Source organism: Chanodichthys erythropterus, chromosome 15, assembly GCF_024489055.1.
Source record: "Chanodichthys erythropterus isolate Z2021 chromosome 15, ASM2448905v1, whole genome shotgun sequence".
In the NCBI taxonomy this organism is placed as follows: domain Eukaryota; kingdom Metazoa; phylum Chordata; class Actinopteri; order Cypriniformes; family Xenocyprididae; genus Chanodichthys; species Chanodichthys erythropterus.
The window spans coordinates 16,165,590-16,187,932 of NC_090235.1; the positions used below are offsets into that span (position 1 = coordinate 16,165,590).

At 41.4% G+C, this 22,343-nt stretch overlaps 1 protein-coding gene across 1 annotated transcript; it reads left to right on the plus strand.

Annotated features, from left to right (window-relative positions):
- Positions 1-13,112: 13,112 nt before the first annotated feature.
- On the plus strand, positions 13,113-17,603 carry LOC137001988 (pentraxin fusion protein-like). Its single transcript, XM_067361391.1, has 8 exons — positions 13,113-13,304; positions 13,483-13,537; positions 14,837-14,898; positions 15,304-15,583; positions 15,742-15,878; positions 16,793-17,072; positions 17,237-17,373; positions 17,483-17,603. The coding sequence occupies exons 2-8, from the start codon at positions 13,527-13,529 to the stop codon at positions 17,485-17,487; spliced, it is 912 nt and encodes a 303-aa protein (XP_067217492.1). The 5' UTR covers positions 13,113-13,304; positions 13,483-13,526; the 3' UTR covers positions 17,488-17,603.
- The last annotated feature ends 4,740 nt before the right edge of the window (positions 17,604-22,343 follow it).

Sequence of the window (22,343 nt, forward strand, 5' to 3'; positions counted from 1 at the left end):
CTCACGAGGTGGCCTTTTCGGTGACACTGTCGAGGACCGAGCCCAGCAGTTCTCCTCAGTTAGTAGCAGACCGGGGAGCTTCCCATGACCTACCATTGAGTTCCTCTTGGGCCGCCCCTCAGTCTGCTCGTCGCCAAGGGTGTCGTCCCCTGCAAAAAACTCCGGCCCAGCCTGCTCTACTGTGTCCATTGCAGGGAGATGACACCTCCCGTCTCTGCTGCTGTTTAAGTGGTTGGTGAGAAAATCACCCCTGAGACGGGCGAACCAGAGATGGGTGGGGCTGCTCTTCCACCCCTGGAGGAGGGCCGGGTGGTAAATCAGGCAGGCCTGAACTAATTTTACAGAATCAATACACTTAAAGGCAGTAAAAATAGTTGTTATTATTAAAACAACAATTACGATGCTTGAAACGGCTTTTTCAAAATCATTTATATCTGCCGTTGTTGAAATGATCTTTAATTTTTGATAGTGTAAATTGTGTACATTGTGCCAATGTTATGTTTACTGAAAGCTAATGTTCTTCCTTATTAAAAGTAAACACAACCAAAAAATACATAAAACTGCACAAATGAAAAAGTAATGTTTACATTTTGCACACATCCTGTTCATACTGGGTTCAAATTACCCAACAATATATATTTTTTTTTAATTTTTCCTTGTATGCCAGGAAAAGTGCTGTGATATAGAAACATAAATAATTTTATTTATTATTATTTTAAAATTGAAATGTTAGCATAACAGTTATTGCATTGATCAGTGAATGGTATTCAACTCAAATCCTGTTGTACATGTTGTAGGAAATTCACACTTACAAAGTGTTTTGTATAGAGATTGTCAGTTAATTTGAATTGTAAGATCATCATATATTGACAAGCATGAATGGGTAACACTTTATAATAACTGCACGCTATGAAGCATTAGTTAAGCATTAGTTAATAGTTATTTCATCACTTATAAAGCATTAATAGACATTAGTAAGTAGTTTATAAATACAGCTATAATTGCTTTATTCTTGATTTATAAGCATATATATAATGTGTTTAATAATTGTATTTTCATACTTTATTAATAATCAATTTATCATTTCTAAATTAAGTATTACATTATTTACAGACCAGTTATTTAGGAGTTGTCAGTAGTTCATTTAGTAAGTGTAAGTAAATGATTAATAAACTATTTAAACATTCATTTATACATCTTATTATTTAGACACATAATAATAGTTACTTAGTGTGTTAGTAAATGTTTTATTAACACATATTCCTACTGCAATTCATGATTAATTCAGGTAATTATAAAACTTTTAGAAATAGTCAGTTAACTATTTTTGTGAGCTCATCTAAAGTGAGGACTATTTATGCTTTCTAAAGCTTTTATAAATGAGATTTAAAGGTTCAGTGATCTTCTGCACTGCTGTTCTCTAATGTTTTAAAGTGAGTACCGAGGTAGTTTTGACACTAGGATTATGTGTTAATAAAGCATTTATTAACACACTGAGTAACTAATACTATATGTCTAAATAATAAGATGCATAAATGTACATTTAAATATTTTATTAATCATTTACTTACACTTCCTAAATGATCTTATGAACCACTGACAACTCCTAAATTACTGCTTTGTGAATAATGTAATACATAATTTAGAAATGATAAATTGATCATTAATAAAGTATGAAAATACAATTATTAAACTCATTATAGATATGCTTATAAATCAAGAACAAAGCATTTATAGCTGTATTTATAAATGGCTTACTAATGTCTATTAATGTTTTATAAATGATAAATTAACTATTTACTAATGCTTAACTAATGCTTCATAGCGTGAGTTATTCTAAAGTGTTACCCATGAATGTAATGGAGGATGTTTTGAGTTTAGCTTTTCAATCCAATCCCATACAGAGCATGCTGGGAAATCCACTGTCCAGTTTCAGCTGTCACTAAAAATGATTCATATTATCCCAACTCAAAAGCATGATACGTTAACTTTCATTTACAATTAAGTGAGTTGAGTGTAATGAAGTCAAATAAGTAAACTGAACAAGCAGCAAAAGTATTTGGAGTGTTTTAAGTGTCTTGTTGTGACAAATATTTTATAAAATTGTACTTGCCTGCAGGTTTGTCTATTTTCAGTACTAGACTATTTCACTCAAAAGATAGAAAGTGATAAAGTGCAGGTCAGCATTATCTATTTTAATATAAATAAAACTGCAGATTATGATTTAAAATCATTATTTTATTAAATAAAATGATTGCATCTAGACAGTTTGACACAAACTCAAGATCTCAAATTCTCTAATTCTGAGACCAAAACATAATTGATATTCCTGCAAAACAAGTGGCACAGTGCAAACAAAACTAAATACAATTTAAATTTACCCAACTGCAGAAGATCATTGTTTACATCCTGATCATAAGAGCACACATTAAATATTTGAACACATGATGAGAAGTTTCTGCACAAGCAAGTTCTGTTTACAAGGAACAAGAAATTAATAAAAAATAAAAAGGAATATATAAGAAATAAAAATAACAATAAAAACAGAAATATCTGAGTGGAAGAGTCAGGGAGTTTCAGTCAGAGTATTTGTCAGGTAGCTGTGTGTTTAAACAGTACCCTTACAGATAAATCCTCTTGGACTAACTCCATCCAGAGCTCCATCCAGTGATAACAAATGCTTACTCCCTAATTCTCCCAGCTTTTTCAACCAGACAGCAAGATTTAAAAAGCATTAAAAGTCAGAAATAAAAGGAGGATGCATACAAGATTGTTATAAAATGCAAATAAAAACAAGAAAGAATTAAAAGAATAAAAAGATACATATAAAATAAAGTGCAATCAGTTTGGACATAGCACAGTGCTCAATCAGCAAATGCATAGCTAAACAGATGTGTTTTGAGTCTGGATATGAATGTGACTACTGTTGGATCACATCTGATCTCTTCTGGTAGCTGGTTCCAGCTGCGGCTGGCATGACAGCTAAAAGCAGACTCTCCTGACTTGATCCTCATGAACGTAGTGATCTGTTAGGTTTGTATTCTATGAGCATTTCCAGCCAAACCCCCGCAGGATCCATGGAGGTTCACCACACTCAGCAGCAAACAAAGATGCCCCTGTCCTGCATGCAGAGATTGCAGTCCTGCTGGCAAAGGATACAATAAAGCCGGTCCCTCCAGCCAAGATGAAGTCAGGGTTCTACAACCTGTACTTCATTGCACCCAGGAAAGGCGGTGGGTTATGGCTGATCTTGGATCTGTGTGTCTTGAATCAGGCCATTAACAAAATTCTGTTCATGATGCTTACGCATAAACTCATTCTCATGTGTGTTTGCCCCCAAGATCGACCTGATGGATGCATTCAATGTTTTGATTTTGCAGAACACAGATTGTTTCTATGGTTTGCTTTCGAAGGTTGAGCATACCAGTACAAGTGGGCATTAGTGTCCTCAACTTGACGAATGGTTCATTCTGGCTCACTCTTGAGATTTGTTGTGCAAACATAGGGACATGGTGCTCAGGCACCTCAGCCATTTGGGACTTTGGGTTAACCGGGAAATGAGCCAACTTTCCCCTTTGCTGAGTTTTTCCTTTTTCGTTATGGAGCTTGATTAGATCAACATGACAGTACTCCTGAATTCAATTTAGGAACATGACAACGGTTCCACTGAAATAATTTCAGAGGCCCCTGGGGCATATGGCATCTGCAGCCGCAGTCAAGCCACTCGGATTGATGCATATGAGACCGCTTTAGCACTGGCTACACACGGCCGAGTCCCAAGATGGGCATGGTGATATGGCACACATTGGGTGACCATCACACCGATCTGTTGCCGTACTTTCAACAGTGGTGAGCAGTGGCCCAGGTCACTCTGTGCCAATTACATTCCGGGCAAGCTCAATAATGGGGCCAATGTGCTCTAACAATAGCTCACTCTCCCGGGAGAGCGGAGACTCCATCCCCAAGTGGTCCTGCTGATCTGGAGTCGGTTCAGAGACACATAGGTAGACTTGTTTGCCTCTCTGCAGTCCTCCCATTGCCAGCTTTTTTTATTCAGATCTCTGGAACCGACATTTGTGGATTCTGGATGAGATATTGGAAAATACTGCTATCTTTACATAGTGTAAATAGAATCTATCACTATTTTCACTTAGTGTAAATAGCATATTGCTAAGAAAAACGTCTTGGTTACGTATGTAACCCTCGTTCCCTGAAGGAGGGAACGGAGACGTACGTCAGTAGTGACCGACGAATTGGAATTAGGGATATCGCTTAGAGAGCCCTATCAGCTTTGTGTAAACTAAAACAAGCCAATGGAATTGGCGTGCGATATTTGCATAATGCGCACTGCCCCCAACAGGTGTATATAAATAGGAAGCAGATGCAATCGCACTCTGTTTTTCGCTGAGGAGACAACTGGTGTCCGCGCTACAGCGAGGGTACAGAAACTGTGGCGACGGGACGTACGTCTCCGTTCCCTCCTTCAGGGAACGAGGGTTACATACGTAACCGAGACGTTCCCTTTCAGTCGGTCACGTTCGACGTACGTCAGTAGTTACCGACGAATTGGGATCCCAACTAAAGCGCCACAGTTACGAAACCCCTTCCAGTGCCCAGCGCAAGCTCAGCCGCCCATAGCACCGGCTGGCGGTGAAGGGGGCGAGCTTACACCGAGAGAGTCTACTGCTGTCTAACCAATACCCACTAAGTAAACTGGACTACACTGGGGAAGCGAACCCGTAAGGGACGCTGCGGAGACCACTACCTACCCAATGGGGGAGGAGTTTACGTGGGAATACACATATGGACTGGCTTGGGGGGCAGTACGCATATGGAGTCCCTGGGATGGCTCCACCTGGTAGGGGGAAACTCATCTGACAGGTGACAGCAGAGCTGGCTCTGCTAAGGGAGAGACACGGACTCGGCCCGTAGGGAGTTTTAAACCGTGGAAAATACACATATGGGACCGCTCACGTAGAGGGGTCACGACATATGGGCCCCAGCCAACAGACAGCGTCAGCGACGGATGTAGGCCTGGCATCAGACACTCCGCAATGTCCGAGCCGAAGGGGGAAGCGGAGGAACTCGACAGGGTTCGCAAGGCGGGGAACACGACTGGAGTGAAAGTATGCACGTATCCAGCCAGTGGCGGGAATGGCATTGCAAGCCGACACTTAGAGTGGGTACAACACGTCTACCGACTAGTGGATGCGAGTACACGTGAGGATACCGGCTCTACACGTAGGCTATAAAACCTAGCGAACGTGTTTGGTGTCGCCCAGCCCGCAGCTCTACAAATATCTGTCAGCGAGGCGCCATGAGCCAACGCCCAGGAAGAGGCCACCCCTGGTGGAGTGGGCTCTCAACCCGAGCGGGCAAGGCACGCCCTGGGATTCGTACGCCAAGGCGATGGCATCCACTATCCAGTGGGCCATCCTCTGCTTGGAGACAGCCTTTCCCTTCTGCTGGCCTCCGTAACAGATGAAGAGCTGATCTGAGGTCCTGAAGCTTCGCGTTCTGTCCACGTAAACACGCAGAGCGCGGACGGGACAGAGCAAAGCTAGGGCTGGGTCTGCCTCCTCCGAGGGCAGCGCTTGCAGGTTCACTACCTGATCTCTGAAGGGAGTGGTAGGAACCTTGGGCACGTATCCAGGCCGGGGTCTCAGGATAACGTGAGAATCACCGGGCCCGAATTCTAGGCACGTTTCGTCGACCGAAAATGCATGCAGATCCCCAACCCTCTTCAGGGAAGCCAATGCAACCAGAAGAACCGTCTTAAGAGACATTAGTTTCAGGTCGACTGATTGCAAAGGCTCAAAGGGATGACCCCGGAGAGCTGTGAGAACCAGGGTCAAATTCCAAGAGGGTACGGAGGAAGGGCGAGGAGGATTCAGTCTCCTGGCCCCCCTCAGGAATCTGACGATCAGATTGTGTTTCCCCAGGGACTTACCCTCAACTGCGTGGTGATGTGCGGCGATAGCGGCAACATACACCTTGAGGGTGGAGGGAGACAGCCTTCGCTCCAACCCTTCTTGCAGGAAGGAAAGCACGGATCCGACCGAACATGATCGGGGGTCCTCTCGGCGAGAGGCGCACCATTCGACGAACAGGTTCCACTTCAACGCATAGAGACTCCTAGTGGAAGGAGCTCTAGCGGAAGTGATGGTGTCTACGACCGCTTGCGGGAGATCACTCAGAACCTCCGCATCCCGTCCAGGGACCACACGTGGTTCCATAGATCGGGACGCGGGTGCCACAGGGTGCCCTGTCTCTGAGTCAGGAGGTCCTTCCTCAGAGGAATCGGCCAGGGAGGGGCTGTCGCGAGGAGAATGAGGTCTGAGAACCAGGTCCGAGTGGGCCAGTATGGAGCCACTAACAGAACCTGCTCCCCGTCCTCCCTGACCTTGCACATGAGTTGTGCGAGAAGGCTCACTGGGGGAAACGCTTATTTGCGCAGACCCGGGGGCCAGCTGTGTGCCAGGGCATCCGTGCCGAGCATGCCGCCGGTCAGGGAATAAAACCACTGGCAGTGGGCAGTTTCCGGGGAGGCAAATAGGGCTACCTGGGCCTCGCCGAAATGCTGCCAAATCAGCTGGACCTGGGGGGTGGAGCTGCCACTCGCCCGCAAGTGGAGGCTGCCGTGACAGCTCGTAGGCTGCACGGTTGAGCACACCTGAGACACGAGTGGCCCGAAGGGACCTCAGACACTTCTGACTCCACAACAAGAGATGGCGGGCGAGTTGCGACATGCGACGGAAGCGTAGACCACCTTGACAGTAGATGTACGCAACGGCCGCAGTGCTGTGTGAGCGGACTAGAACGTGCTTGCCTGACAACAGCTTCTTGAAGCGGGCCAGCGCAAGACGAACCGCTAGCAACTCGAGGCAATTGATATGCCAATGCAGCTGAGGCCCCGTCCAATGACCTGCCACTGCATGCCCGTTGTACGTGGCCCCCCATCCCATGGCAGAGGCATCTGTGGAGACCACAGCGTGCCTGGACACTCGTTCGAGGGGTACTCCGGCCCGCAGGAACGAAGGGTCCGACCACCGGACAAGGGTGCGACGGCAGCTCGGTGTCACGGGGACACGGAGCGTGCCGCACTGCCACGCCCATCTCGGGACCCGGCTGCGGAGCCAGTGTTGAAGCGGTCTCATATGAAGCAATCCGAGCGGCGTGACCGCGGCTGCAGATGCCATATGCCCCAGGAGCCTCTGAAAATCTTTCAGTGGAGCCGCTGTCCTGCACTTGAGCGAGCTCAGGCAGTTCAACACCGACTGGACGCGCGCCTCGGAGAGACGCGCAGTCCGTGCGACCGAGTCTAGCTCGAGACCGAGACAAGAGATCCTCTGCCCGGGGGCGAGTTTGCTCTTGTCCCAGTTGACCTGAAGACCCAACCGGCTGGGAGCTAAAACCATGTCGGGTAGGACTTTGTACTGACATGCCCGACCCTCGAACGCAGACCGTTTCTTTAGGAAGGGTCTGTGTCGAGGCAGAATCGAGACATGAAAGTATGCGTCCATCAGGTCTATTGCTGCAAACCAATCCTGGGGACGGTCCAGGATTGGCCGTAGCCCACCGCCCTTTTTCGGTACAATGAAGTAGGGGCTGTAGAACCCCGACTTCATATCGGCTGGAGGGACCGGCTCGATTGCATCCTTTGCCAGCAGGACAGCAATCTCCGCCCGGAGAACAGGTGCACTGTCCAACGACACCTGAGTGAAGTGGACACCCCTGAAAACTGGGGGACGCCGGGCGAACTGAATCGCATAGCCGAGTCTGATAGTGCGAATGAACCAGCGGGACGGGCTGGGAAGCGTGATCCACGCCTCCAGACTCCGAGCCAGCGGGACCAAAGGCACCACAGACGCACCGGGGGTGGGGCAGCAAGGCAGAGAGGGACCCGACTCGGACGGCATGGGAGCGGCCCGGAGTGAGGTCGGACTCTGCGAGGCAGCAGTGCGAATGGGAGACGGCGCACGGGACGCGGTCTGCGCCATCACACTGCCGCCTACTGGCGGAATGGGAGGGGGTTGCGAGTGGCGAGGCGGGGCCTGGCACACTGGCAAACGCGCCCTCTTGTGACCTGGAGTTTGAGGAAACTGCTCTTTTTGTGGCAAAGTGGGTACCGCTGGACTCCGGAGAGCCAGCGGCGGTAGATGGACAGCCGCCACAAAATCCCCCCCGGCCCTCCTCCGGGGGTGGGAGAGCAGATGGAATACTCTCCCAAAGGGCAGGAACCTTCCGCTGGGCACCACCTGCTGCCTGGCTGGTGAAGGCTGCTGCTTTGCCGACTTAGCAGGGGCGGAGGAAGACGCAGGCGGGCGCCCTCGGCGACGAGCGGGCTGAGGCTGAGCCACGGGCGGCTGGGTGGAGGCAGTATCGGACCGCCGCGGTATGACATGTCTGATAGCCTCAGCCTGCTTCTGTGCAGCGGAGAACTGTTTGGCACAGTTCTCCACCGCGTCGCCGAAAAGGCCGACCGGAGACACGGGGGAATCCAGGAACCGACGTTTGTCGGTCTCCCTCATGTCTGCCAAGGTCAGCCAGAGGTGGCGTTGCTGGACTACCAGAGTAGACATCGCCTGGCCAACAGAACGCACTGTCACCTTCGTTGCCCGGAGGGCAAGGTCAGTGGCAGCGCGCAGCTCCCCAAGCAGCTGTTGGTCAGGACCTTCCTGGGGCATCTGCGACAGCGCTTTTGCCTGATAAACCTGCAAAAGGGCCATCGCGTGCAGGGCAGAGGCAGCCTGCCCACAGGCACTGTAAGCTTTCTCAGTCAGACCGGCTGAGAATTCACAGGCCTGGGACGGGAGACGCGGCTCACCGCGCCAGCCAGCGGCCGTTGGACACAACTGCATCGCAACAGACCGCTCGACTGGCGGGATCCTCGCGTATCCCCTGGCTTCCCCGCCGTCCAGGGAGGTGAAGGCGGACGAGGGACCAGGCCCTGTACGAGCCCCATACGGAGCTTGCCAAGACCTGGTCACCTCATCGTGTACTTCCGGGAAGAAAGGCATTGGGGCGGGACGCTGGATTTGACCAGCGCGACCCCCCCCCCCCCCAAGTACCAATCGTCCAACCGAGATGGGCCGGGACAGGGTGGAGGGTTCCACTCAAGCCCGACGCACAAGGCGGCCTGGGAGAGCACAGCCGTGAGCTCGGGATCCGACTCGGGCAACGCTACCGTCCCGTCCGAATCTTCCTCCCCCGAGGACTCAGGCTCACCTTCCGATGCAGCGATCGACATCCGGTCCACCGCCGGCACACCAAAGGTAACGGCTGGACAGTCTGTAGAGGGCCCAGCGGAAACCAACAGTGGCACGATGGGTTGCGGTGCTGATGAGGCGGCAGGGGCCCGAGGAGCGTTTCCGCTCGGCGGGGAAGCCCTGACCGTAATCCTCAGGTCACCCTTCCTATACAGCGCCGTCTGTAAAGCTCTTTTAGAAGGGGAAAACAGTCAACTCGCTCGTGCCGAAGCACACAGGGAGTGACGCGATGTGCCAGGTACACCACTCCCTGGACACACCGAGGGACCGGCCCAAATCGCAACACACACACTTTCACTCTAGGCGTGTGCTGTGAAAACAGCAGTTGAGAGCTATAGCTCAGATCCTCGGGAGCTCGCGACCTCGCTGTAGCACCGTTACACCGGCACACACGGCTTGCTGTGAATCCTCTTCGAGGCAGTTTAGTTCACACAGAACAGTCTTCTTAAACAGGACACCACTGAATGGCTCCGAAGCGAAAGACAGAGTGCGATTGCATCTGCTTCCTATTTATATACACCTGTCGGGGGCGGTGCGCATTATGCAAATATCGCACGCCAATTCCATTGGCTTGTTTTAGTTTACACGAAGCTGATAGGGCTCTCTAAGCGATATCCCTAATTCCAATTCGTCGGTCACTACTGACGTACGTCGAACGTGACCGACTGAAAGGGAACTGCTTTTCACTTAGGCTGTGCCCGAAATTGCAAACTCTTGAGTAGGTACTAATTTTGAATTTTCCGTTATAGTGATCACTCTGAAGAAGTCCTGGCTGATCAGGCTGATTCTTTAAGAAGTCCTCTGGCTTCACTAGTTCTCCTGGCATTCTTGTCCTTCATAAGACCGGATCATCTTTCTCCATACGGTTACACATTTCAGATAGACATCTCAATGCTTATATTTTAAAACAATTCTCTAATGCACATCAGCATCTGTTGGTGACTGAGTTACAGTCATGTCGTTCATGCAGTAAAGTGTCTGGCAAAGTGTGAATGTCGTCTTCTTTATTTCCTTTCAACAGTGCCAACTGGGTTTCCAAATTGCTTATTTTCTTAAGCAAATCATGACAGCCCATCTTTCTTTTCTGTGAAAAGTGACACTGCCTTGCTTTGTGTCCTGTCTTTCCATATGCAAAACAACATCCTGATCTTTCCATCTTTTCTGCAAACAAAGCCTTGCAACGTGACAATGCTTTCCGCGTGTATGACAGACCAATCTTTGAAGAGATCTCTCGTTGTCTTGACAATGTTTATCAATGTGAAGCGCTTTTCCACATGCATAGCAAAGAATAACACCTTCTGAATTTACTCTTGCAAATTCTGTGATCTAAATCATCAGATAATCCATTCTTTTCTGCCAAAGGCAGCAACTTGGTGTCTAGGTTTGGCATCTTTCATTTGACTGTTTGCGTTAGCATTATTGTTGTAAAACTGTGTAATTTTAGCAATTATATTCGGAGAGATGTGTCACAAACATTGACAGCAGAACGAGTGAGTGGGTCACATTTGTTAATCAAGGCAGACTTGAAACGGACATCATTCTTAATAATATCAGGACTGCTGAAGAAAGTTTTAAACAACTCCAATAATCGTTTTGAATCCTCTTTTCTCAGGTGCATCTTAGATATTTTATCCCAATTAACTGCACATACGTAATATTTTACAGATGTAATTGTGTTTACATCATCATAATACAAAAGTATATGTTCTTGTAAGAAAACTGCTGTCTTTATATCTGGCCATTATTAATTGATAATAATATAATATATTCTTTGTGTTATCAGCATGAGTAACTGCACAGATTTTACAGATGTAACTGTAAACATCATCTCAATTCAAAACGTATCTGTATGGCAGTACAGAAACTGTTGTCTTTGTTGTGCATGGTTATAATATAAAACTCACATGAATTTTCAGACTATATTTTAGCTCGTTTTGGTTAGCTTTCAAAAGCTTATGGGAAATATTGCCTTACAATGTCACTTACAAATGTTTGTGTATAAATGCTCAAGTGTAAACAATGTATTGTGATACTGTGATACTCTCTTAGTTGATATATTTCACTCTGTTTGGGTAATGATAATAAGATTATTTGATTGTGTTATCATCATGCTCACGCTTTTTTTTCTTTTCTTTTACAGATGTGACAATGAAAATTTCCAAGCACTTGCTCTGAAGAGAGCCAAGGCAAACAAGCAGGTAAGCAACAGGCAGTACACTCTGTCATGGAAGACAGAGACTGATGTTGACATGTTCCCACAGACTCTGCAATTCCTGCCCGCACGTTTCTTCAGTGTCTTCAGTTGAACAGGAACTGTTTTCAAGAGTGGCACAAAGATGTGTGACTGTGTTCAGATGTGTGTGCTCTGTTGACCGGCTCTCACTGACCACTGGGCTGCAAAGATCATCGGTGTCCCTGTCCCCTCCATCCTGGATATTTTCCTTGCATGAGCCAAAACACTATGCGATCAAGTGCGGCATGCAGAGGTGGGTTAGTAGGTGGGTGAGTAGGCCTTTTCAAACCACCCATATCTCTAAAAAAAAAAAAGAAAGTCTCATCTCTCACTAAGTACACTGTCGTCTGTACCACTACATGTTGTTTACATGTGTAAATTCAAGTATGTAAAGTATTTTTTTATTTTTAAGTACAATAAAACAGATTAACATGTTTAGATCTCCTCACAATTTTTGTTCAGGCTGCCTTACAGCATTCCACTTTGATGGGCCATTATCCCCTGGGGGAGTGTCTTTTGTCTCCCCTGGTGTGAATCACATAAATATTCATGGCCATTAAATTCAATCAATTCAAATCTGATACTGACACAAAAATGACAAAAATATTATAAAACACCATAAAAGATTTGGTGCACTATATTCCAAATCTTCTGAAGCAATTCCATAGTTTGAAGAGTGGGACAAATTAATATTTGTTATATTATATTTGGAATAGAACTTCTTAAATGATGTTTCCTAAAATGTTTAATGCGATTACAAGCAAGTAAATAAAACCAATAAAACCAACACGATAACTATATATATGACGTTAAAGTGATTATTGTCATACAATTACCAGGTGAAAACCCTTTCATTGATGTGCACAATATACAATGAAAAAAATGTGCCAGAATTTTTTTGTAATAATTACTTGAAATGCAATTCATCATTGTGCAAAAAACATAAAGCACCAACGTTTTTGTCAGGTTGTTAATATACGGTAGAATATGAGAAAATAGTGAAAGTACAAGTGGAAAATCTATCCATAAGACAAGAAGTCCGACAGTTGACAGGTCAAATATTGATATAACACACAGGAAAAATATGTAGCGGACACTTTCTGGAGATGCGATAATGGAATGATGTGCTTTATGTGTTTCTTAAAATAAAGTTAACTTTAGCCAAATATATTAAGTGTTTCTATTTAATGAAGAAAACAAACCACAGAAGTGTGAAATTAATGTAAACTTCAATCTTTATCAGTGGCATAGCATCCATAGGAGGTCATTTTATCAGTGTTTATATATAAAATCTAAGCAGTAATTTACATCATGTTTATACTGATGTTATACTTGATAGAAAATAGGAAAAGCCATTTTATTGTGTTTGTCATAGCTTGAACATTTCTGGCCTCTCCTCTGGATTGCTGTCTGCGCTCTTCACAAATCACATGATAGTGATGTTATAAATAACACTGAAGCTTCGAGGCGCATATCAAGCATATATCACAGTCTCCAAGCCCCACACTGGGGAGAGTATTGGTCTCACTTTCTGTCCAATCATGTTGGTGATTGTCGCTTTGCATGTCAGAATAATCAAACCCAAAAATAAGGTTCAAACTAGGGCTGTCAAATCAGCTTACAAAAATGGAGACTCTTTTGTTATAGGTCCATTTAATGTTGATTTTTCAGATAACAGATCAGAATCATTTGGTTGGGAGGGACTTAATTCAACAATAAATAGAGCATCATTTCTGAGCTCAATATTATTCAACTAGACCCTCTTCAATATTATTCAACTAGACCCTCTTCACAGACTGCTGGTGTGTATTAATATTCATATCTATGTTTAATAGCACATTTTTTGTTTGAAATGTTTTGACGGCACAATATTCCTTATGTGAATGATATACTGGATAAATAATAAATATAGCACTTGTTTATAAAAATACAATTAATTTAATTTATTATATAAAAATTTATTATTTTGTTTAAAAGCAGATAACTGCTGAATTGTGAAGGTCTTCTGTGAGGTTGATACAGTGATGAATTCCAGGTGAGTTGAATGTTTATGTACTCTCTACACCAGGGTAATGTTATAATTGGAATGAAAAAAAAGAAAAAAGAAAGGGTATTATGTCGAATACAGTTTTTAAATAAATTTAGTATCACTTTCACTAGTGATTAATTTGCAAAACTCTTGGCACAAAACTCTAAACCAATCACACTTGTAACACAGCTCTTTGTTGAAAAGACTACAATAGTTGTGATACTTATGTTTCCTTTCACAAAACCATTATAGTAAATGTCGCATTCGGACTTTGCAAAAACACAAAATAATAAATTGAGTTTGTTGATAATTAAGAGCAGCTTGATTAAATTACATTAAAAGCATCACAGTTCCTTATTGCACAGTGAGTTTCATTAGGTGGCAATTGTTCAGTCTGTTGAATGTACTGAAGCTATCAGTTATACTATATCACTAAACTGAATATTGAATAAATTCGTAGTTTAATACAACATATTAATTTAACAAACCACTATACCAATCACTTTTGATTAATAACAACTGTTCTGACATAAAGAAGGCCTTGTTATTTGTGTTTCTCTGAGAGCATGATATGCAATGGAAGTTTTACTAATACAATTACATTTTGGTTGGATAAATCAGGGTGTAAAGATATAGTAGTCTAGAAATGTCTTGTTGCCCTCATTTCAATGCTATAATGACAAAAGAACATTTAACAAGAATCAGCTTGACAAGATAGGTAGTTGCAGTTGTCACTTTGTAAAGAAAGATTACGCGCCGACGCATACGTGTTCATATACGGAGTACTCACGCCAAATGTGCATTCCTATTCACCTTATTTTTATAGTTTACTGCACTTTGATATCCTATAGTGGCTAATAAATTGTAAGTCTCGCACATTCGGATCTGCATTGACAAATAAGGTGGATAGACTAAACACATCATACACATGTACATGATGTCACCGTTTTCACAGATTCACGCTTTTGCAGCTTACACAGAGATGACAATGGTATCGTTTTCAGAAACTTGCACTTTAAAACCCATTTACAAAAGTTTGCATTTTCAGGCCACCAAAATGCATAAAAAGTTTTCCATTTTTATTTGAAAATGATGTTGTGTAAACACAGCCACCCCTGACACAAAGGCATTTAAAATCCAAAGAACAGAGGCAGGTTAGTCACAATACACTGACTTTACTGCTTATCTATATTATTTTATCATTAAAATAACAACATATGTATTTCTTAGTTTTTATGAAGATGATAAATTGAAAATTATTCCTTCATATGCTGAGATGAGGTGATGTGTTGTGTCTTTTATCAGGATGGCCATACGAGTGATTGTGTTTCTAACACTTACTGGGCTGTGTGTCGCTGATTCCAAAGGTACGTTTAGAATTAAAATGCCTGGATTTAAAAATCTGTAACCATTGTGTATCATTACATATCAATCACATTAGTTTATTAAAATGATAGGCTGAAAAATGGTAATTGAAAGCTTGTGATTTATTTATTAATGAAGACTCTGTAATAGAATTTGTTTATGCACATTAAATTCAAGTCAAGTCACCTTTATTAATATAGCGCTTTTTACAATGCAGATTGTGTCAAAGCAGCTTTACATTGATAACTGGTAATTTTTGGCTGCACAGCAGCTCTTAAATAATAGTGTCAATGCAGGCAGATCAAAGCACTGTTGAATAAATGTCAAGAATACTGTTGAATATCAAATGTCAAGTCAAATGTCAAGTGTAGTAAAAAAAAAGTTATTTATTATTTTATGTTAAACAGGGAATCTTGCTCTTGGAGCCACAGCTGTCCAGTCTTCCACATCTGGTCAAGAAGTTGCTGAACATGCTGTTGATGGCAGCAGGAATCCACTTGCCAGTGCTGGGTCATGCAGTCATACTGCTTGGGACAGGGACCCCTGGTGGAGAGTTGACTTGCTGGATGTCTACAAGATAACCAGGGTTAGCATCACTAATCGTGGAGATTGTTGTGCAGAGAGAATAAATGGTGCTCAGATCCGTATCGGCAACAGCTTGGAAAATAACGGCAACAATAATCAGCTGTAAGTATTGTCTCTCTCTTAATACTTACACAAATGGTTAGAAAATGAGTAAATAAGATAAAATGACTTTGAATAAATACTTTGACATAAGCTTTAATATGCTTCATGATGTTTTGATTCGCCCCTCTCTATTTCTCTGTTAATGTGTTTCTTCACAGGGCTACAACTGTTGCGTCCATCCCACTTGGAGACACAAAAACATTTGAGTTTAACTCTATTACAGGGCGATATGTCAACATTATTATACCTGGACGCAATGAATATCTCACACTGTGTGAAGTCGAGGTGTTTGCAGGTGAGGGACAGAGAGAGAAGAAAACTCTGTGATAGTATTTATGTACTTATTAATGTGTTTATAACTTTATTATTTTATTAACAGAAAACTACACACCGTCATACACTTGTGTTCTAACCCAAAGTGAGTGTTTTTCATTACTTTGAATGTTGTCAGTAACACATATATAATATTCTTACTGAACATTTGGTAACCAATAAGGGATAATGTACATCAAGACTGTTATTATTGCAAAATAAACTCAGAAAGGATGATTATTATATGGCTACTAGTCACAAATAAGTAGTTTTGGACACAAAATATTGATTTGAGTTAAAATATTTTATTTGCTCACTTGTAATAAAAGCAAAGCTTCTGTGAAGAAAAAATATTCCTAGCAAGACAAACATTTAAGGGATAATGTACAGTCAGGTACTAAAATAAATAATTACATGGACATATTGATCTGAGATTAAACTGTTTGAAATTCTTACCTCTTTATTATCTTAGAATCCATTACAGTGTACAAAAACAATCATTTTGGCAACAAGGCAAACTCTACAGTACTCTTAATATTAAAAATACTTCAATGTAACCTTAATTATTCAGTACAATCAATAACTATAACAGAGACGCACCAGTTGTGTTTGTATGAGAGAGTGAGTCTGTGGTGTGATACAAGAAACATCAAAGAAAGACCGGCTTCAGAAACCCGGATGAACTGTCTCTTATAAACAGCGTTACTATTAATGATGGTCATTATCTGGAAATATTAGACCTCAGAATGTCACGACTGACCAATCAGAATCAAGTACTCCAGAAAGTCATGTAATAATCATTTGGATTACATAGCTTAGCATTATTTTGCTCCTTGGAATTATACTGTTGCACATTAAAATACCAAAAGTTATTGTTTATTATTTTGTGTTAAACAGGGAATCTTGCTATTGGAGCCAGAGCTGTCCAGTCTTCCACAGCTGCTCAAGAAGTTGCTGAACATGCTGTCGATGGGAACAGGAATCCACTTGCCAGTGCTGGGTCATGCAGTCATACTAATCGAGACAGTAACCCCTGGTGGAGAGTTGACTTGTTGGATGTCTACAGGGTAACCAGGGTTAGCATCACTAATCGTGGAGATTGTTGTGCAGAGAGAATAAATGGTGCTCAGATCCATATCGGCAACAGCCTGGAAAATAACGGCAACAATAATCAGCTGTAAGTATTGTCTCTCTCTTAATACTTACACAAATGGTTAGTAAATGAGTAAATGAGATAAAATCACAGAATAAATCATCGCCTTTGACAGAAGTATATTTAATATTCATCATGTCGCTTTGATACGCCCCTCTCTATTTCTCTGTTACTGTGTTTCTTCACAGGGCAGCGACTGTTGTGTCCATCCCAGCTGGAGCGTCACAAACATTTGAGTTTAAGCCTATTAAGGGGCGATTTGTCAACATTATTATTCCTGGTCGCTCTGAATTTCTCACTCTGTGTGAGGTTGAGGTGTTTGCAGGTGAGTGATAAAAGGAGAGAGACATGGTGTGTAGATGTTTGTACTATATGTACTATTTATACTATGTGTACGTTCCCTTAATGATGTTTTATTCTGTTTTCATTGCCAGATTAAGTGGAATGAGATGATGTTACACCACAGTCCACTGATCCTATAAGAAAAATACCAAACTACTGTTTTCTGAGCAATATTAATATTGCACCTTTTTCATTGTTTTCATTTTACCTGTGCTCCTTTTATTCTTCAGATAAAAGAGTTTCAGCGCACATTCAGTAAAGGAATGAAATGGTTCTTAAAATGCACCTATCTTTTACTCATCTTTGTCTATCTTTGCTTTCTACATGAATAAATTACTTAAGCATTGCATGTTGTATTTCATGTTTCTGGATCAAAAAGTCTCATTTAGATATTCACAATGAGGAGGACGTGTAGTGTAACATAGCTACCCATCTAGAGTTGAGGAGCTGGAAACAAAGTAAAGAAAAATTGCATTTTTCATAAAAGAGAAAGGGAAAAAAGATAAGCCAAACATATAATGTTATATGTTTGGCTTAGATAGAACGATAGAACGAGGATGTCAAACCTTCTGTCCCAGGATTAACAACACAACGACCAATTCAACCAATATTAAGTTTTAATTTTCTGTTATAAAGAGTAAAAAAAAAAAGAAAAAAAAAAGAAACAATAACCATAATAGAAATATCAAAAAGAATAGTAATGAAAATAGGGGTGCTTCAGTAGCTTCAGAGGTGATCCAGGCCAAAATAACAAACAAACAAAACAACAGATCTCTCTAAATTACTGTACCTGGAGAAAGATAGATAATCCAGAAAAATAATTTACATATCTCTTCCCTCTCTCCCTCTTTAACCATAAGCAGGAGAAAAGCAGGATTACAAACAAAAATTGCACCCTCCACTTACATTTCCCAAAACAAGAAAGAAAGAAAGATACAGAAGAAACTAGCTATTTACAACATAATTAAAATATAAAAGAGAGTCCAAATATGTTCAACACATTTAATCTCTTTCTATTAGGAAACTGTGTATCACAAAATCCTGAGCTCACTTACTCAGAAACAACTCAATATACAGTATCTCACAGAAGTGAGTACACCCCTCACATTTTTTTGTAAAAATGTCCAGATTGGGACCAAAGTGTCAATATTGTGTCAAGAGGGTTAAGGCAGTGCTGGAAAATAATGGTGGCCACACAAAATATTAACACTTTGGACCCAATTTGGACACAGGGGTGTACTCGCTTTTGTGGCCAGCGGTTTAGACATTAATGGCTGTGTGTTGAGTTATTTTGAGGGGACAGCAAATTTACACTGTTATACAAGCTGTACACTCACTACTTTACATTGTAGCAAAGTGTCATTTCTTCAGTGTTGTCACATGAAAATATATAATAAAACAAATATGTGAGGGGTGTACTCACTTCTGTGAGATACTGTAAACCAACTCATGATTCGAGGAAGGAAGCAGGAGGAAGGAATCACCTTCATGAAAGGAAGTCTCTCTCTCAAATTTAAATTCAAATTCAAAATTACTTTATTGGCATGACTGTAAATAATACAATATTGCCAACGCTTGGAATACGTACATACATACATACATAAAACAATAATAAAAACATAAAAAATAATTATAAGAAAATATTATAACATGATAATATCTCTCTCTCTCTCTCTCTCTCTCTCTCTCTCTCTCTGTCAGCTGTGACGTTGAGCCAGACACACACACACACACACACACACACACACACACACACACACACACACACACACACACACACACACACACAAGCCGCCGCCCATCCCCAGGCTTCTGCTAAACCAGTTTTCTAAAAAATACAATTATTATATTATTATTATTATTATTATTATTATTATTTTCTAATTATTATATTTATCCTTAAATACTCTATTTTTATTTTGTAGTAATGAAAGTTATTACAATAGTAACATTTCTTATTTGGTTTAATATTTTTATTTAGCAAAAATGATAATAATAATAATAATAATTATTATTATTATTATTATTGTTAATATATTAGGAAAATGAATATATTAGCACAAAATTCTGGGTTAAATTGTGCAGTCCTACAAACAAGTAAAACAAACCTGGTATTGTTTATTTTATTTTATTTTGGTTTTATAAATCAGATTTTTAACCAAAAAAAAAAAAATATATATATATATATATATATATATATATATATATACTGTTGAGTTTTTCTCCAAAAATTCAACAAATTTGCTATGCTCTGTCAAAGCTTGCTCCACATGTAAATTTCTCCCTTTCTGATACAATCAGATGCATGTAAGCTTGCCCCATCATCCACTGCATTATCTTCAGTAGACACGGTTTCTACTGCTGCCCCATCTTCTGGTTGTGAAATAAAGAAATAAAGAGATGAAACTGGAATTAATGCATTAGTTTATTTATACCCTTTAAATTGGGAATTACAGTAGCATATTTACACCTGGATAGCAAATAACAGCACATTATACTATTTTTTAGTCCATAGCTTCAAGCTCAAGTTGGAAATCTTGAAATAGTTCCATGATTTTTGACTCTTTGACTTGTTTAATTGAACCAGTTGGGCTCATCTCTGGGGTCAGGTGAGATAAAATGTAATGGGAGTCCACCTAAACAGCGAAATGAAAAGCACAAAAATGGATTTTAATATTTGTAATTTGTGCCATATAACAAAAAAAATAAAAAATAAAAATAAATAAATAAATAAAATAAAATAAATAAATGCTCAAAACGGTATTTCTACATTGTCATTATATCTTATGAAGAAGAGATTGTGACACTTCTGTGGCTTTCTCTGCAGGACTTTGATAAGATCGTATTTCTCAAAGCCCTCACGCAGCTGTTGGGGTGTGTTTTGTTGTAATATATAGAGCAGAAGCTCTGGCAAAAGAAAAATAAAGCAATAAATAAATAAATATAATCAGGGCATTCAGAACTCCAAAGCACACAAGTTATTTGCATAATTGAAATTAATTCCTTGATTAAAGAACTAATATTATGTATGAATCTGTATATATAGAAAGACTCATAATTCCCATCAGACAAGTCTATAATTGCGAATGTGATATTGCTCAATTTCTTCTTCAAATGTACCATATTACAACACAACATGTATTTTACTAATGTTCACACAGCGCTCACTTCCACTCATTACCCACAACTGAGGTTACCCACTGCTCCGGTTGTGTGTTCACGGTTTGTGTGTTAAATACTCACTGCTGTGTGTGTGTGTGTGTGTGTGTGTGTGTGTGTGTGTGTGCACTTGGATGGTTGAAATGCAGAGCACAAATTCCATGTATGGGACACCCGTCATGTCACTTTCACTTTTTAAATCCACTGGCCACCCCAAAAGTGATACAAGCAGATGCATGTGAGCTTGCCCAGTCATCCACTGCATTATCTTCAGTACTTACAAGGTTTCTACTGCTGCCTCATCTTCTGGTTGTGAAATAAAGAAATAAAGAGATGAAATTGGAATTAATGCATTAGTTTATTTATGCCCTCTTGAAATAGTTCCATGATTTTTGACTCTTTCACTTGTTTAATCGAACCAATTGGGCTCATCTCTGCCAATGCACCTGTTACCATTGATGCAGGTCCACATTGAGTGAATTGGTATGGACCTCATCGGGCCATTAGAATGATCTTCACACGGGCATCACTGTACATTAGTGCTGGTGGACTATGAAACATGATACTAAGGCAGTTGCATTTCACAGTGAAAAATAAATTGTCTGCTATGGAAGAGCGAGTCAGAAGATGAGCGGTGAGTAAGTAGGTCAAGAGCAAAATGACTACAGTTGACCTGTGCCTCACGCCTTCAGCCTCGGTGTGCTCTGTCCCACCTTGACCCATCGCCCTGGCTCCTGCACCTGCACTCCTTCCTCCCTCTACTCCATCGTCACGCCTCCACTGCGGACTTTTAGGCAGTCTGCTGCTCTCCGGCCCTCCATCCCTTTGTCTTCGGCCTTCGGCTCCACCTGACACGTCATCATCACCTGCTCTGGTCTCCACCAATATGGCCTCAGTCTTGGCTGCAGTCAGGATCATCTGCCATCTTCCTCTGCTCAAGGCTATCCGCTGGTTGTCACCTCCATCCACCTCCTGTGGTAAAGTTGTGTTGGATTGCTGTTCTCCGGATATACTGTTCCTGTGGATTTAACTCTTTAAGACCTAAAGGAGTGCCAGCGCTCCCATTTGTGTTTCTCTGTTTAAGAGCCAATATAAACTAAAACCAAATAGGTAGAGACTTTAAACATTTAGATCAAGCCTCCAACATGCTTCTGTTGTGTTGTTTTTAACCTCCAATGAGTCTGAGTAATATGCGTTTACAACAGAAACAGCAATCAGCCGCTAACTGAAAATAAAAAACTCCAATGAGGGTAAAAAAAAATATATATATGTTTTATTTAACTCAACTATTTTTTTTTAAAATTATTATATGTTTGGCTTAACATGAACTCAAAAAGGTTGGAAATTAAAAATCAGACACACAATTACCAGAGGCATCAATAATAATCAAAAGGTGGATATTTATTAATAAGCAATTTAATTCATGTTTTTTGTTTAATTATTTTTCATTAAACTTAGTAATGTATGTTAATTTGTTAAACACATTAATAAATATTAATTTCCAACATACTTTGGGTTCATTTTAAGCAAGCAATATTAAACAATAGTTGAGTTTAAACAACCCAAAATCTGGGTTTGTCCATTTTCAACTCAATTTGGGTTGTTGTTAACCCAGCATTTTTTTAGAGTGTAGCTTCTGTGTTTTAGCAAGCTCTCTGTGTGAATTGTCTGTCTTATTTAGTGTTGTTTGTTCAAGTTCCAAAGCAAAAGACACAATGGCGAGCAAAAAGGCATTTAAATCATCTTGCCCTTGCTATATCGAGGATACACACGATTTGTGCGTGGTTTGTTTGG

What these genes read in the sequence shown, in the direction of transcription:
- LOC137001988 (XM_067361391.1), top strand. An exon ending in AACGGCAACAATAATCAGCT is followed by an intron (nt 15,584 to 15,741) that starts GTAAGTATTGTC and finishes GTTTCTTCACAG; the next exon opens with GGCTACAACTGTTGCGTCCA. An exon ending in TGAAGTCGAGGTGTTTGCAG is followed by an intron (nt 15,879 to 16,792) that starts GTGAGGGACAGA and finishes TGTGTTAAACAG; the next exon opens with GGAATCTTGCTATTGGAGCC.